General features: G+C 38.4%; 1 protein-coding gene across 1 annotated transcript; it reads left to right on the plus strand.

Moving 5' to 3' along the window:
* Positions 1 to 4,787: 4,787 nt before the first annotated feature.
* LOC109207053 (switch-associated protein 70) lies at positions 4,788 to 12,181 on the plus strand. The gene is made up of 10 exons (XM_019369935.1): positions 4,788 to 4,970; positions 5,049 to 5,153; positions 7,713 to 7,774; positions 7,869 to 7,952; positions 8,060 to 8,091; positions 8,230 to 8,311; positions 8,776 to 9,004; positions 10,334 to 10,561; positions 10,666 to 10,958; positions 11,563 to 12,181. The coding sequence occupies exons 1-10, from the start codon at positions 4,947 to 4,949 to the stop codon at positions 11,912 to 11,914; spliced, it is 1,491 nt and encodes a 496-aa protein (XP_019225480.1). The 5' UTR covers positions 4,788 to 4,946; the 3' UTR covers positions 11,915 to 12,181.
* Positions 12,182 to 17,279: the final 5,098 nt, after the last annotated feature.

Below are 17,279 nucleotides of genomic sequence, written 5' to 3' on the forward strand. Positions count from 1 at the left end.
TCTGAACCTCTTCATGGAGAGGCAGACCAAACAAATATTATCAATAAAAGCTGTTAAGATCTCTTCTCCTAACTTTGAGTACTTATTTTCATGTTCTTCGCATGGTCCAATGGATTATTACGATTTGCTATGATTTTCCCGTGATTTATTTATATTATTTTATACTCATAAGATATGTGATAACTTTTGAGCCAAACAATTTGGCGCCGTCTGTGGGGATTTTATAGCAAAATCGCGTAGTTTTTCCATGGACCAAAAGGAAAGAAACGCCGGAAAAGGAAGAACAACCCAGCTTAAACAAGCCAAAGCGGCATATCAGGCCGATGGAACTCGAAGATCTCAAATCGAGATCCAGTTCCTCTGTCTCTCATCTATCGGATGGTGCAAACAAGAAGAAGCAGCCCAGCTTAAACAAGCCAAAACGGCATATCAGGCCGATGGAACTCGAAGATCTCGAATCGAGATCCAGTTCCTCTGTCTCTCGTCTATCGGATGGTGCAAACAAGAAGAAGAAGACATCCCCCCTCTCTTTTGGGGAGAATCTTCATAAGAGATCTCCCACATCCCTGATAAGGGCTCCAGCCGGAAACCAGCACGGAGGAATCTCGAATCGAGAATCGCCTCAAGACAGCCTATAAACCCTGGTTGGGAAGACAACGGATGAGCCGCTCAAGGTCTCGAATCCAAACCGAGCTTCAGCACTCAATACCCACAATATGGGACTCAGGCCATGAGCCTTCGTCATCAAGATCGACAAAGTTCAACAACAGTTGAACTGGGACTCAGGCNAAACAAAGTTGATGAATAAAGTTGAAAGAAAGCGGAACAGAAGAAGAAATCAAGTTTTTTACCTGCCACGGGCCTACGGCCATGCCTCTCCCAGAAAGACGCCCATGTGCGTATCCCCACCGTATGGGGGAGTACGGCCTCGACCCACTCGCGTATCCAAGACAATGGGGCCGGCGGCGACCTGTCGGCTACAAAAAACGACACGAGTTAACGCTCATGATCACAAATCATAAAGAGGGGAAGAAAAGGGAATTCAACCACTAAAGAACTTACGTGCATGGTTCCAAGCCTCTGGGAACCCAGTAGCTTCCGCCACCAGATGCTTGGTCCTGATATAAAAGAAGTGCTCGAAAGGGCGAGGGTCGACCTCGTCATCCAATCTCATGACCAGGCCCCTCGACCCACGAGGGCACGCCTGAATCATGGTGCCACGGACTCTCTGGGAGCGTAGAGACTAAGCACATGCTGCAGCGTGACCTCCCTACGGGCCAATTCCGCGTACTTGATGAACATTGCCAACAATTTGTAGAGGGAAGGAGTGAGCTGACCCGGGCACACCCGTAATAACGGCAGAAATCCACCACCAGCATTGGGAGCGGGATCTTGAACCCCAACCTGAAAGGATAGGCGTAAAAACGCAGTATCCCCTGCGGTCAGTGTGGACCCTCTCCTCACTTCTAGCGAGAACGATGTCTGCATGGGTGGGAATGACCCCCTGTTCCCGTAATCGGGCCATCCCAATCTCCCCCATTAACGGGGCTTCATCCACCGGGTCCTCTCCACCGTCGACAGTGAAATCAATCGCCAGACCTCCGGGCCGAGGAACTACCTCGTCAACCGACGGAACTTCTCCGGTCTCTATCTGTTCTGCACCTCCCATTGCCGGAGGTGGCCCTTCAATTACCGGAAAATCTATCGGAAGAGCATCGTGGGAAGAACTGCCTGCCATTGTTGATCTACTAAAGAGAAAGGGATAGAATTCGGTGGGCAAGACAAAGGTTATCACAATCAAAGGAAAGAAAGGAGAAGATGAATTAGCAGAACGAAAAAGTTTCCTCAGAATCTCTCTCAGATGAACAATGAAGATATGAGAAATGAATGCCTCAACCCACCTTTATAGGTAACATAAATGGCTTTCGCGAAACCCAATAACTGCACGACCAACCGAAAAACGGTTCGGTTCTGCGGAAGCATGCGTCATTATGACAAGCTCCGCGAAGCGGCTTCTCAGCCATCCGCCAACGTCCCGCCGTCAGAATAATCGCAACGGCCTGCGAATGCTGAAAGAATGCGCCGTACGCCTTCAAAATTCTGGACGTGACCAAATACGTACCCGGCGCATACTCATTCGCTATGGCCTTTATATGAAAGGTTACGGCCATCTCTAATGTATGAAAGGCTCTCCAACATATGAAAGGCTACGGCCATCGCCATTATATGAAAGGCTACGACTATCTCCAATATATGAAAGGCTACGGCCATCCCCTTTATATGAAAGGCTACGGCCATCTCTAATGTATGAAAGGCTCTCCAACATATGAAAGGCTACGACCATCGCCATTATATGAAAGGCTACGGCCATCTCCAATATATGAAAGGCTACGGCCATCCCCTTTATATGAAAGGCTACGGCCATCTCTAATGTATGAAAGGCTCTCCAATATATGAAAGACTACGGTCATCTCCAACGTGTAAACAGCTAAGACCACCGCCGTCAATAAGTCGACCCCCTTATTCGAGTTTTTTTCAAAATCACAATCGATGAAGTCAGCTCATCGAGCTCGGCCGCAACACGACCTCAATAAGCGGAGGGACTAACTGTATGGGTCAGAATCCGATCTCACGGTAATTAACGGAGTTAATCTCGTCTTGAGCTAATCCATAATTAATAAGTGGTATGGCCACTTATTCATAACAGGATTCGACTCATGTCCGATTTAATCTACGAGGGCACGGCCCAGTCATTCCCCCATGGGGACGGAACCTCAGCGTGGCCACGACCATTTATTGCCAGCTCACGAAGCTCACATCTATAAATACTAAGAGCGGAAGCCCTGGAAGGGGGGCTGCTTCTTTACCACTATTCACAAAAGAGAGAGAGAAGAGAAAAATATACCCATCTTATGGGAAGAGAAAACACCATTGTAAGGCTCTGAACCTCTTCATGGAGAGGCAGACCAAACAAATATTATCAATAAAAGTTGTTAAGATTTCTTCTCCTAACTTTGAGTACTTATTTTCATGTTCTTCGCATGGTCCAATGGATTATTACGATTTGCTATGATTTTCCCGTGATTTATTTATATTGTTTTATACTCATAAGATATGTGATAACTTTTGAGCCAAACAAAAATATTGGTATTCGACTAATCTATTCTACTCACTATTATAAAAAGTATGAGGAAAAAAACAGGAAGACCATCAATTAATCTTGTAATCACAATTAGTGTTAAATAGATGCATTTTTATTAGGATATTGAGCATGACAACCTAAGCTAACGAATATAACGCTGACGAATTAGCATTTTCTAGTTCCTTATGCTATTCAACGAGAATACACATCATACCTACTTTTGAAATCTTAATCCCTATCAAGTTTTAGTTTCTTAGATATCTCTTTTTTATAATTTTTAAAAGTACACAATTAGTTTAAAACAAATTACTGAAAATATATTTAAGAATACAAAACAAAGAATGAATGAAAAGTGGTTGACAAGAGTCAATGACACTAAATTTTACCCAAAAGTAAATACACATATAAAGATCTAAAAGTAAAATATCATATCAATATTTTACTCTTTCAGAATGCAATTCTTATTGGATAAAATTATAATTAAAGTTAAATATACTAAAAATACGGATGAACTAATATATGAAGAATTTGAATAAAAAAATAACCTATTTTCATAAATGTTAAGAACAAATAATTAATTTGAATTAACTAAGTAATAGAAAAGTTTAATTTAATTAATTTTCCAAATTCATCATGTAAGTAAAGTTATTTTTCAGATTGACAAAACTCTTAGGATACATTAATTTGTCTATATAAGAAGAGTATTGGTGGTGATAGAAATTAAAATAAACAAAGCACAATTATTTATAGTATAGTATTAAGAGTCAAATTGGTAAAAATGCAAACTTGAAGTGATAAGGATAAAACAGTAGAAGGAAATATATATTCTACACGAGTTGCCATTAATTATTATTATTATTATTATTATTATTATTATTATTATTATTATTATTATTAATATTATTATTAATATTATTTGCATTTGTTCCAACAAATGACAACACCCTATATTTATATATTTTATGTTATTTGTTTAAAATATCAACTCAGCATTAGTCAATTTTAAACTTTATATTGTTACTTATTAATTTTTTTTTCTATGAGTTATAAGGCATACCTCTTCTTTCCAAATGACCAAAAGATTTAATTTTTTAATTTGTTTTATTTACTGGTTGATAAAAGTAATTTTTATAATATTTGTTTGTTATGATATTAAGTCATAAAAATAAAAATAATATTCATAAGATATTCACACAGAAGTCCTTCGAAATCACAATAAAGTATATAAGAATTATAAGAATTCTTTTGGCCGGATTCTTTTTATTATTGAGCTAATTAAATGAGATCAACATTCATAATTCTTAGAACTTATACTTTTCTTCTTTGCTCCCTCTATTTCAATTTATGTGAACCTATTTTCTTTTTGGTCCGTTCGAAAAAGAATGACCACTTTCTAAATTTGGAAACAATAGATCTTAAACTTATAATTTTACCCTTAATGAGAAGCTTTTATAACCACATAACTACTCTGGCCCCTCTTTTTGACTTATTTAATACTATAAATTCCAAAAGTATTTATTTTTTCTTAAACTCGATGTCCAGTCAAATAAGTTCACATAAATTGGAACGGAGGGAGTAATATTTATTGACGCGAGTATAAACTTAAAAGCATATTTTAACCACTTATACAAAAGACTATTGGATGAAGTCGTGAATAATAACATTCACCAACAGGTCCAAGACAAGAAAAATGAAACCTACCAGCTCCAGCTCCAGCTCGGCCTTTTCTTCCTAATAACTAAACCCTTTCTCAAACAACCAGAGTACGGTTTCTCTTCTTCATTTCTCTATCAATCTTCCACCCATGTCTTCTAATGGAGCTCCTCTGGTAAGTGCCCAATTTTTCTTATACCCTAATTTAATACCCGTACAAATCACTTTCCTAAAATGGGGTTTTTCTTAAAAGGGAGATGCAGATACAAAGACAAGTTTAGAGAAGATCAAACGGCAGTTGGCTTCTGGTTCTGGCCGGAATTTACTACAGGGCCCACTTCTCAAACGATCTGAGACTGTAAGCCATAATCATTTTTATTTTTCTTCTTCTAAGTATTGGTAATTTGTCTTAAATGGCAAATCATTAATAGAGCAGAAGGGATTTAGAGGATATTGGTATTTTGTGTCGTTTGACTTTTTTGTGTTGTTGTTTAATGTGTGATTTACTAGACTAAGATCATGTGGGTCAATGGCGTAATCCGAATTTTGACTCCTTTAATTTCCGATAGTGGTGATGAACTCCTCAGTTATGCTGGAACATTAATGTATAACTTAAAAAGAGTTTGTCAATTGGACTATGTAGAGGAAACATTATAGTGACTGGTGAGCTGATTCCTCAACCACAATATCAGCCTTTCGTGTAGTTTAATTTTAAAAAGTAAGTGCATGATGGTATGTGATGAAGATTTTGTTATTGCAAGTTAGGCGTTATTAAATGTGATTAAAAATGTATTCTATATATTTTTGGGCAAGTGTTTTCTGGAAAGTGTTGCAACATGCTTGATTGCAACACTTTAAGCACCTTTTATAAATCTTTATTAAGGAAATTGTTATTAAGATTTGTTTGCCAGGAGATATTAGGAAGGGTAAGGTGATACTAGTAAAACATGGATGCTTCCTGGAGAGTCATAACCTCGTACAAGACTAGCTTATGTATTGGAACTATGAAGGAATGGAATGAGTTCTCAAGATACATTGGCATTACTCTCCGAGAATGGCCAATTCAAACGATGTTACTAAGACGGTGGGTATGGGATTTCAATTATGAAAGATGAGTTAACACATTTAGATTTATGACCAGAACAAATAAGGATGCTACTATGGTTGATGTTCTCTTTTCGTTTTTTTTTGAAAAGATAAATAGTTGATGTGCTTAAAAGAGATAGAAGCCAAGTGTCTTTGGACATGTTTAGAAGATCCATTCAATAGTAGGAATGGAATGATGTGATGAATCTTGTGAATGATCTGCAATTACAAAAAATTTGGAGAAGAAGATTTTGTTATGAATTGTCTATGAAGAGTTTCGATGGAATCATATAGTGTCCATCTAAATAACAACAATGACTCAAGGCCCGTATGAAGATCTATATGGAAGAGGATTTCTCCTAAGAAAAAGAAAGTGGCTTTCTTTACGTGGTGTGTACATAGGAACACCAGTTGACGTCTTATTGACCTCAACTTTAGGTTAGAAGCTGAGTTTAAGGAACAGAATCTTTGCCCTTCTAGCTTCAGTACGTGTTGCACATCAAAACCTGTGTTGGTAAACTAGAGGGATCGTGGTCCATCACTTTTAACTAGCACTTGGCACCTAATAATTTTCTTGAAAGTTCTCTTATAATTTTTTTCCTTTTGAGGTGTTATCTATGTGCAGAACTAAATAAATTATTCTGCATGTTGCACATCAAAATCTGCAATGGATAACTGGATAGAGGCGGATCTAGGATTTTAATTTGATAGGTTCAATTGTTGGATATTATACTTTTAAAATTATTGGTACAAAATGTAATATTTTTTGAAATTTTAATGATTTTTTACGTATGTATTTGTACTCTGTGTAAATACTGGGATCAGTTGAACCCATTGTTTGCATGCTCCATCTACAACTGAAACTGGAGGGATCCGAATCCATTTCTTCTAATTAGCACCTGGCACCTAATAATTTTGCTGAAAGTTCTCATATTTCTTTTCTTCTATAGAGGTGTTATCTATGTAGGAAACTAATTAAATATTTCTAAACGATTGATACGGTCAGTTTGGTTTAGGTTTTTGGCAGATTTGCTATGACCAAAACCATAGATCCGAGTCACTGCAAAAACTATGAGTTCGATATAAGTAGGATCGTATAGGATGCTTAAGGTTGTTCTAAAAGCTTTTTGCTTGCCCCTTGAGAAGATGTTTGCTAAAACTATAAATTTAGCTGAATTTAGGCCAAGTCAAACTTTCAGGTGCTGTTTTGGTGTTAGGTATTGCCTTCTGCTTCCTTGCTGGTTTTTCTAAAGTTGTTCACTGGGTAGTGCATTCCCTAGAGCTCTATCCAGAAGACTGCATTTCACTTAGGAGATAATGTAAATCATGCGATGTCCAGCTCAGCTATCACTAAGTCAAGTCATTGTTATCTCTTTATTCATCTGTTGCTTATGAGGTCTTTCAGTATGTGTTTGGACAAAATTTGAGTTGAAGTTGAAAAAAATATATTTGAAGTTGCAGTTGGTAATAAAGTTTGTGGAAGTTGAAGTTGTGTTTGGATCGCTATAATCATTTAAGGAAAAGATTTCTTGAAAGTTGAAGATTTGTGTGTAGAGTTGAAACAAGTTATTTGAAGTTGAAATCACTATTGCAACTTAAAAATAATTATTTCAAGTTGAAGTCAAATTCTTTCCCAAAACTTGTGAAACAAACTTGGACTTGCAAATAAAGTAAGATCATTTGTTGGTGAAGTCATTAACAAATGGGTTCTTTATCTACTAGATGGTCATTGAATTTGTCATTCAATATTATATAGTTTCAATCATTTGTTGAAAGTTTTCGAAACTTCCTGATTTCTCAATTGACAAAACGTTTTGGGCTTGTTGAACAGCTGCGGAAGTGGAACGAGAGATGGGTGATATTGGATCCAACAACTGGGAAAATGGAATACAAGTAGGTTTTGTTGAACTAGACATTTTCTTATAGTTTCTAATTCTCTATCCAATGTTAGTTTCCTTGTTCAAGTTTTCTTTCATTTGGTTTCTAGGGCCAGGAGGAATGAGCCAACAATCAAGGGTACCATATTATTCGATGCCAATAGTACAATAGCATTATCTCCTGTAAACTTCCAGTAAGCCTATAAGATAATTTTTGGGATGCGTAAAAGTCTGTTTTTTCAAGACCAGATTCCTTCACTCTTCCTGATGACTAATCTTGCTCCCTGTCTCTCGGTTTCAGTGGACTGCCAAAATATGATGGATGCTGTTTCTGTATCCAACTTATGTTTTTTAAGATTCTTGTCCTATTCCCTGCTGCCTCCCTCCCCCGAGATATAAATGGGAAATTCCAAGTCGTAGCACCCATTTGGAAACTTTTGTGTTGCTTCTTTGATTCTTAACTGTACTCAGATATTGGCACTCCACAGAAGAAGGACTACTTCCTATGTGCAGAAACCCCTGGTGCAGCTAAGGCTTGGGTATCTACCTTGCAGTAAGTTGTCAATGCTTCCATTTCTTTAATGCTTTGGAGACTACATTCTCTCTTTGTTATATATTACCTCAAAGGAGTCTGTGTAACAGTGTGCCTCGCAGATTATACTGTAAATCCAAATAATTTACTTGAGCTCCTGTAACAGCTTTCCTTTTTCTTTTTTCTTATGGAGGGAGATGATTCTCTTACCAAGGGTGGTGGTTTTGGGGGTTGCTGTCCTCATTTAGACAGACTGACTTAATGATGTGTTCCCCCAGGCATTCCATTTCACATATGCCAGTCTCTTTTTGTTTGATATTACTTATCTGCTGATCTGCATATTATAAATTTCACAAGGCAGATTTTTATCTCTTTTTTTCCGCGTTCTCTAAGATTTTTTTACGGGATGTGGGAGATGTTATTTTTAATATGCTAACATTCACTCTCATTGTTCCTTGTTTTCCTCTTCCAATATGTACAACCAGTGCAACACAGCTTGTCTTAAAGGCTCACAAAGAGGCTGTGAACTCGTTAAGTGGAAATGGGTCGACAAAATTGGGAACAGTGGCCACTGTAGTTGCCGCAGCTAATTCGACTGCTCTTGAAGCTTCCAAGGAAGTTGAAGCAGCAATGCAGATTGCAATGAGAACTGCTTTAGGAGCAATGATGAACAGGACACCTGATGGTCCAATGGATGACCTGACAATAATGAAGGTAAGGAAGTGTGCAATTTCCCCCCTTTTCCTTTTTATCATTAACAGTTTAGAAGTACAAACTTATTCAATACAAATATATTACCATTTCAAAAAAAAAGTTTAGAAGTACAAACAGAAGAAAGAATGAAACGCATGCTTTAATGACGTGGAAATGACACTCTCCTTCAAAACTTAAATTTGTGCTATGTTGTCTTAGATGTGTTCTGTTTAGGGTCTTGGTGAAAAGCTGGGTACATATTAGCTGTTTTCAAGGTAGAACATGCTTTACAAGGGTTTGGATGTGACTCTGCATCTTTCTTATGTTTAGGGGTCAGCTTTGAAACCTTTAGGCTGTGTATAGAACCTTGCAGCAGTTGTCTGCCACCTGCATGTTTGTTAAGCCTATCGGAAATGGGCGATGTCTTCCTGGTGCTTTCTCTCAGGGTCGTAGGGGTTTTGTTGAAACTCTAGTCAAGACGATTACCACTTCTTTTGTACACTTAAATTTTTACTTTGGGGAGAGGAGGGGCAGGGGGATTAGTTGCTTATGTAGTGGAGAGAACTTATTTTGTTGAGCAATTGGGATAATAAGGGGCCGATCTGACAGAAAATGAAGTTTGAACAAACTACAGCCAACTTATTTTCTTTTTCCTGACGAGTATTATAGAACAGCGTACTCGACTTTTCAAATTACTTACTGGAAACTAGGATAAAATTGGAATTTGGATTCAATAGCTTCAGTAGGCACCTTTGTACCAAATCATTCATCTTCCTTTTGTTACCGACAAGCTAAAATAATTGCATTGACAACTGAAGGTTGCGCTGAACTGGATTAGGGCTTGAATGCACCACAATCATCTAATTTTTTTGGGTTACTCATTCTGTGATTGTGGCATCATCTTATTGAATGTTTAGAGACTTGGTCTTCTTCTGAGATTTGATAAGATTGCAATATCGCCTAGTTTTTGGCTCACATCATTGAGACTTCTTCATGCGCTATAAACTCTATGTGAACCTGCTATCCCAAATATAGAGGACTTGAAACTCAATAAAGTGAAGAGACTCTTGCTGGAATGCTAAGCAAAATATCCTGTTTCAATTCTTGAAGCGGTTCTCTGTCTTAACAATTCGGATAATACATGATCTTCTGGAAGAGATATGAGGAATGTAGCTGCGTTGTTGGTGGCAGTTGATGGTCTTTGTAATTTGTACCATCTTGGCAACTTTTTAATGAAATCTTTACCTTATAAAAAAATGATTTGGATAATTCATATTCACAATTATTCAACAACAAACTGAATTAACAGATATACGAAGGCATTGCTTAATTAACTGTATTATACTGCAGGAGACACTGAGAGTTAAGGATGAAGAGTTGCAAAATCTGGCCAGGGAAGTACGTGCAAGGGACTCGACAATAAAAGAATTAGCAGATAAACTATCTGAAACTGCTGAAGCCGCAGAGTCTGCTGCATCTGCAGCTCAAATTATGAATGAGCAACGGAAAATTGCTTGTGCTGAGGTCGAGCGCATAAAGGGAGATTCAGAGAAGCAATTGGAATCTTCAAAGTCCAAGGTACTAATACTATGTCAGCACCTGCTGTTTTAACATGTATATCAGTGGATATCAGCTAGTACATTGTATTCTCTGAGTCATGTTCTTGAATGTTATGTTTATAGCTGAGGGAGTTCGAAGAGAAGTTTATGACCCTGAGTAATGAAATGGATCAACTGATAAAGCAGAGAGACTCGGCTATTCAAGAAGCACATTTATGGCGTTCCGAGCTTGCAAAAGCTAGAGAACAGGCAGTAATATTGGAAGGGGCTGCTGTTCGGGCAGAAGAAAGGGCCAGAGTAACAGAGGCTGATGCGGAGGCTAGAATAAAAGAAGCTGCACAAAGAGAGGCTGCTAGTGCAAAGGAGAAGCAAGAACTGCTGGCATATGTGAATATGTTGCAAGCACAATTAACAAGGTTTACTGTCTTATCTTTGTTGAAGATTTTCTTTCTTGCCATTCACTGGTTTCTTTGAACACATTACATGAGATTTGATCCATTTGGCATTTAGGAGCCTTTGAGCTGGAAGAAGGTGTTTCTTTTTCTTAATAAGTATATTTTGGCGGAAGATTACCTTTTGCACTCTAGTTCGTTAGCTTGACATTAGGAGCTTATAGAGTTTATGTATATACGCATCATAGGCATAAAAGTGAAAGCGGCTGAAAGAGTAACTATGATTTGTTGTAACAAATCGAGGATGAATTTTTTAGCACACAAGTTTCTGCAAGTGCTTCGTCACGAACACAAGTGACCATTTTATTTTATTTGATATCTCAGTAAGTTTTCATGTTGACATGGTGGATATCGTGAGTATGGTCCTTATTATTCTTGAGCAATTGTGTCTGGTTAGATTTCCTCTCACACTTTAATTCAGTGAGAGTGGTTAAGCATTTGGGAGAGTGGGTGTTTCAAATGTAGGGTTTTCTTAGTCAAGCTGTATTGTTTGAAATGATTGATGTTTTTTTTTCTTATTTGGCTTAGAGGTTATACTTAATTCGAATATTGATTTTCCTCTTGACAGGCAGCAGGTAGATATGAATCAAGTGTTTGAGAAGACAGAGTCTTGCTCAAGTAGTATTAATAACTTACCGCAAACCAAGCATGTGGATTTATCAGAAGAGAATGTGGACAAAGCATGTTTAAGCGTTTCTAGGGCCATTGATCCAGAGAATGTAGTTGATCTAGCAGTAGATCAAACAAACCATCAGTCCGTCGAACATGGTGAATGGAGTGATATTCAACCAACGGAGTCAAGAATAGCTGATGTAAGAGAGGTAGCATCCGAAACAGAAAGGAGCAGCTTAGACATACCAGTAGTCACTTCACCTTCAAACACTCATCAGGATCAAGGGCACAACTCTCATCTGCCTTAGCTTTTTATTGCTGTAAGGAGTTCATTCCCTTACGTTATATAGAATCATATAACCACAAGTTCAGATGTTCCCAAGCAAATGCATCTTTTTTGTTGGTCTTTAAGACCTTATTTGAGTACTATACATAAATTATTGCCTGCCAGTGTGTTAATCTTTGTGCATATTATCTCTCTTCTTTCCTAACTTTTTAATTCTTTAAGGATGAGGTAGAGCCTTTTGTGATGTTTGAAGAATCTAAATAAAACGTCGGTTGATTGTGGATATTCATGCTAAATGTTTGTATCAACTCTCTATACTTATGTGGAGAGTCTAGTGCACGATTATGTTACCAAATGTTTGCATCTTATACTGTGTTATAGAAGGTTTGAGTCAAAAACTTTTATCTTAAAGCCTAGTGTTATAGAGATATGCAAATGAAGAGAAACAACAATATATAACTTGTTGAAAAAAATTCTGTTCTTTTCTAGTGAATTAAAAAAATATAAATAAGGACTGTCATATGGTCAAGCAAAGTAGTTAATTTGATTTCATGCTCAGCGACAGCTGTGTTTTCCGTATGAGCTTGAGTTCTATGTTAAAAACGTTTACACAACCAGCACACTTATAAGATAACTTTTATCCGTGCTTCGCGCAGTCATAAAATAGTTAAATAAATAATATATTTCTACGAATATATGAATATTAAATATATGATACTCGTCATATCTAGTTTCAAGTTTTACCCCATATTATTCCTATCATAGATATTTTCATTTTCAATTATTTTTCTCAATCTTTGCGGTTTTGTTGTTTTCTAGAGATAGTTGATCATTTTTCTTAATAATCTATATAAGTGAAACTATACCTTTCATCTTTATAGAGCCCGTATTCACATTTAAATCCCTCCACAGATTTCAAGTTGGTTCTGATCGCACCGAACTAGGCTAATAACCTTTCAAGGTCCATAAATAGTCCCCTTGCTCCTCATAACGCATAAGGACAACCATCATAATCGGAGTAATCCTCCACAGTCCGCAACCCAAATAACCGTGTGCCCTCCAGGCATAAATTCTTAGTTTAACGACATCAGCACTATTATGAAGAGTTGAATCAATAATTTATATTAGACGGATTTAACTATAGTGTCTACCATGAACCCACTACATTTTTGAAATTATAGGATAAAAATTATGTTCTTTTTGAAATTTTAGTGATTTTCACTTATATATCTATACTCTGTGCCGAAAATAAGGCAGTCTAGAGTGGGATTTGAATCGTCAATTTCACGGCCAAGTAATTATCGCAACCATAGGAGTCTTTGAGCATGAGTGCATGTACATATATTTTAGTAGTTTTAAAAATATATAATATTGTTATACATGATTTAGGGAGAGAAATATGGGTTCATGTAAACACATATGCATTAACCTAAATACGCCCCTGACTATGTGGTTAATCGTGTCCACCGATCTATCTCTTTTATTTATTTTATTTTATTTGTATCTATCTACGATGGGTTAGCATAGTGCGCTATACAGGGCCAAACAATATTTCGCCAAGGTTTCAGTTCATCTTTTTACGGCCCTTACCGGACGCTAATGGATAAGCAATCCTACAACTTAACCACTCCAACGACGGCCTGGGTTCCTTTTACTTTTAAAGAACTTGTCCACATTTATCTTTTCTTGGACTACTTCGACAATGCATTAATTTTCTTTTGCATTTTCTCTATCAAATTCAATTTTAACATGTTACTGGGCGTCCAAAGTATCAATATATGGAGTAATCACCGTAGGGAAATGACACGGAAAAATAACAATAATAATACTGCAATAATATTATTTGTAAGCATACACACGAATTGGCTTGAGTCGTGCTAGGCACTGTCCTAAGAAACTATTTCAGCAATGTGAAATGTTTCCCCATGTCACGACCCGGATTTTCCGCCCCCGGGAGTCTTGATGGCGCCTACTCGTAGAAGCTAGGCAAGCCACGAAGTTTAGAAATCTTTAACTCTTTCATTTTAATCCCTTTTAACAACTTGCATTAACAGGTAATGAACATTTAAATAATAGCGGAAGATGAAATTTAGCGGAAGACATAGTCTGATATAATGCCAAAATAAATATGAAAATGCCAACGTGCGTCTCTACCCAGAAACTGGTGTCACAACATTCACGGACCGTCTTACAGATGTCTGAAGAAAAGAAATACAGTCTGTCTCGGATACAAATGAAAACAGAACATATATGAGTAGATAGAAGAGACGCCGGGCCTGCGGACGTCTGTAGGGCTACCTCGGGATCTCTGTGGACTGAAGGCTGGCTCCTCAAGTGCTACTGCCCAAAAGCTGCTCCGGTATCTGCACATAGTGCAGAGTGTAGCATCAGCACAACCGACCCCATGTGCTGGTAAGTGTCTGGCCTAACCCCGGCGAGGTAGTGACGAGGCTAGGACCAGACTCCAGATAAACCTGTGCAGTTATATAATATACGGCGGAAAAATAACAGAATAACAATCTAAATGGAAGGGGGGTTACATGCTTCGGGGAAACGTATCAAATCCAGCAGAAACTTAAGAAAAATATGAAAGAATAGCTCAGAATCTACAGCACAAACAATGATAATAGCTCTGTTGCGGCGCACAACCCGACCAAATATAACATTTAACAATGTTGCGGCGTGCAACCCGATCCAATATAACATTTAACACTGTTGCGGCGTGCAACCCGATCCAATATAACATTTAACACTGGTGCGGCGTGCAACCCGATCCAATATAACATTTAACACTGTTGCGGCGTGCAACCCGATCCAATATAACATTTGACACTGTTGCGGCGTGCAACCCGATCCAATATAACATTTATTGCGGCGTGCAACCCGATCCATATTTAGCATTTGTTGCGGCGTGCAACCCGATCCATATGTATATAATATCAACAACCCCGATACCAAGTATCCCGGCAAGGGATCATCAATAACTACTCTGTCCCGGCAAGGGACTTAACAGTAAAATAAACACGTCCCGACAAGGGAGAATCAGCTATAACCAATCTTAACTCAACTCCTACTCATCTCAGATAACACCAATACCCAATCACAAGTACTTTCCACGAAAACAAACTCAATCCTTACTCAATATCGAGAATCATCAATTAAAGCATCTGTAGTATCATTTAAGAACATAACAAACTACTCCCTTTGTTCCATTTTATGTGAACCTATTTCCTTTTTGGTTCATTCCAAAAAGAATGACCCTTTTCTAAATTTGGTAACAATTTAGCTTAAACTTACAATTCTACCCTTAATGAGAAGCTGTTATAACCACACAAATACTCTGGGCCCCTTTTTGCTTTATTTAGGACCACAAATTCCAAAAGTTTTTATTTTTTCTTAAACTCCGTGCCTAGTCAAACAGGTTCACATAAATTGAAACGGAGGGAGTACAATTTAAGACTCACGGTCATGCTCGACACCAACGTATAGATACTCGTCACCATGCCTATATGTCGTACTCAACAAGAAATAATTAGCAAATATGACTCAACTCCTAATCCCTCAAGCTAAGGTTAGACCGAACACTTACCTCGAACTTCCACGGCCAACTCAATCCTCAAACACCGTCTTTCCTTTCGAATTCGGCTCCAAATCGATCGTATATATACATAATCGACTTCATAACATCAATAAATGCTAAACAATTCAATTCCAATGCCAAATTATAGCTTGCTAATCATTCTTCCCAAAAACTCAAAAATCGACCCCGGGCCCGCTTAATCAAAACACGAGGTTCGAACCAAAATCCGACCCCCATTCACCCGCGAGCCCAAATATATAATTAGTTCCAAAATTCGACCTCAAAACTAGGTCTAAATCACCATTAATCAAAAAGCCCTAACTCTACCCAATCCCTAATTTTCTACCCTTAATCTCATGTTTTAGGCCTAGAAATCTAGTAGGTGTTGATAAAAATGGAAGATAACAAGTTAGAAATTACTTACCCAAGAGATTATGGTGAGGAAATGCTTCAAAAATCGCCTAAGAGCTTTGGAGAAGAAGAGGTTTATGAAATTTTGTAAAAATCCCGTAAGTGTTCTGTTTTGGGTCTTTCAAAATAACTGGGCAAAAATGTTCTTCGCGTTCGCGACAGACTCATCGCGTTCGCGATGAGTCAGGCCTCCAGGCCTTCGCTTTTGCGTGAACGGGCTCGCGTTCGCGGAGAAGGATCTCCTCAAGCCCTCGCGTTCGCGTCCAATGGGTCGCGTTCGCGTAAGACAAATGCCCCACCCCCTGCCCAGGCCACTTGGCCTTCGCGTTCGCGTGGCCAGGACCGCGTTCGCGACCTGAACTACGCGTTCAAGTAGAAGGAAATTCCTTCAGCATAATTAATGCATCGCTGTTCGCGTGGGTTCTCCCGCGAACGCGAAGAAGAAAGCATCAGTATAGCAGATCAGCTGTTTCTGTAATTTTTCTTAAGTTCAAAACTTCCCGAAACACACCCGAGCCCTCGGGGCTCCTAACCAAACACACGTACTAACTCAACAACATCATACGAACTTATCCCTGCGATCAAATCGCTAAAATAACCTCAATAACAACAAATTAAACCTCAAAATCAAAGAATTTTTCTCAAACTTCATAAAACATCAACTTTAGCAATTTAGGTCCGAATCACGTCAAACGACATCTGTTTTCACCAAATTTTACGGAACTGTCTTAAATCATATATAAGACTTGTACCGGGCACCGGAACCAAAATACGGGCCGGATACCACCATGTTCTAATCAAATTTTATTTCAAAATTGTTTAAACACTTTCAGAAAACAATTTCCTTTAAAAAATTATTTCTCGGGCTTGGGACCTCGGAATTCCATTCCGGGCATACGCCCAAGTCCCGTATTTTCCTACGGACCCTCCGGGACCGTCAAATCACGGGTCCGGGTCCGTTTAGCCAAAACGTTGACCGAAGTTAAATTAATTTATTTATTAGCTAATTTTTATAATTTTTCACAGATTTTCATATTAAAGCTTTCCGGCTACGCGCCCGGACTGCGCACGTAAATCGAGGTGACTTTAAATGAGGTTTTCAAGGCCTCGGAAACACAGAATTTAATTTAAAAGGAAGTGATGACCTTTTGGGTCATCACATTCTCCACCTCTAAAATAACCGTTCGTCCTCGAACGGGACAGAAGAACGAAGTACCTGAGTCGGGGAAAAGATGGGGATAACGGCTCCGCATATCGAACTCGGACTCCCAGGTCGATGCCTCAGCAGGCTGACCTCTCCACTGAACATGAACAGAGGGAAAACTCTTCGACCTCAACTGACGAACCTGCGTGTCTAGGATAGCCACCGGCTCCTCCTCATAAGACAACTCCTTGT

This window comes from Nicotiana attenuata, unplaced genomic scaffold (genome assembly GCF_001879085.1).
Source record: "Nicotiana attenuata strain UT unplaced genomic scaffold, NIATTr2, whole genome shotgun sequence".
Classification (NCBI taxonomy): domain Eukaryota; kingdom Viridiplantae; phylum Streptophyta; class Magnoliopsida; order Solanales; family Solanaceae; genus Nicotiana; species Nicotiana attenuata.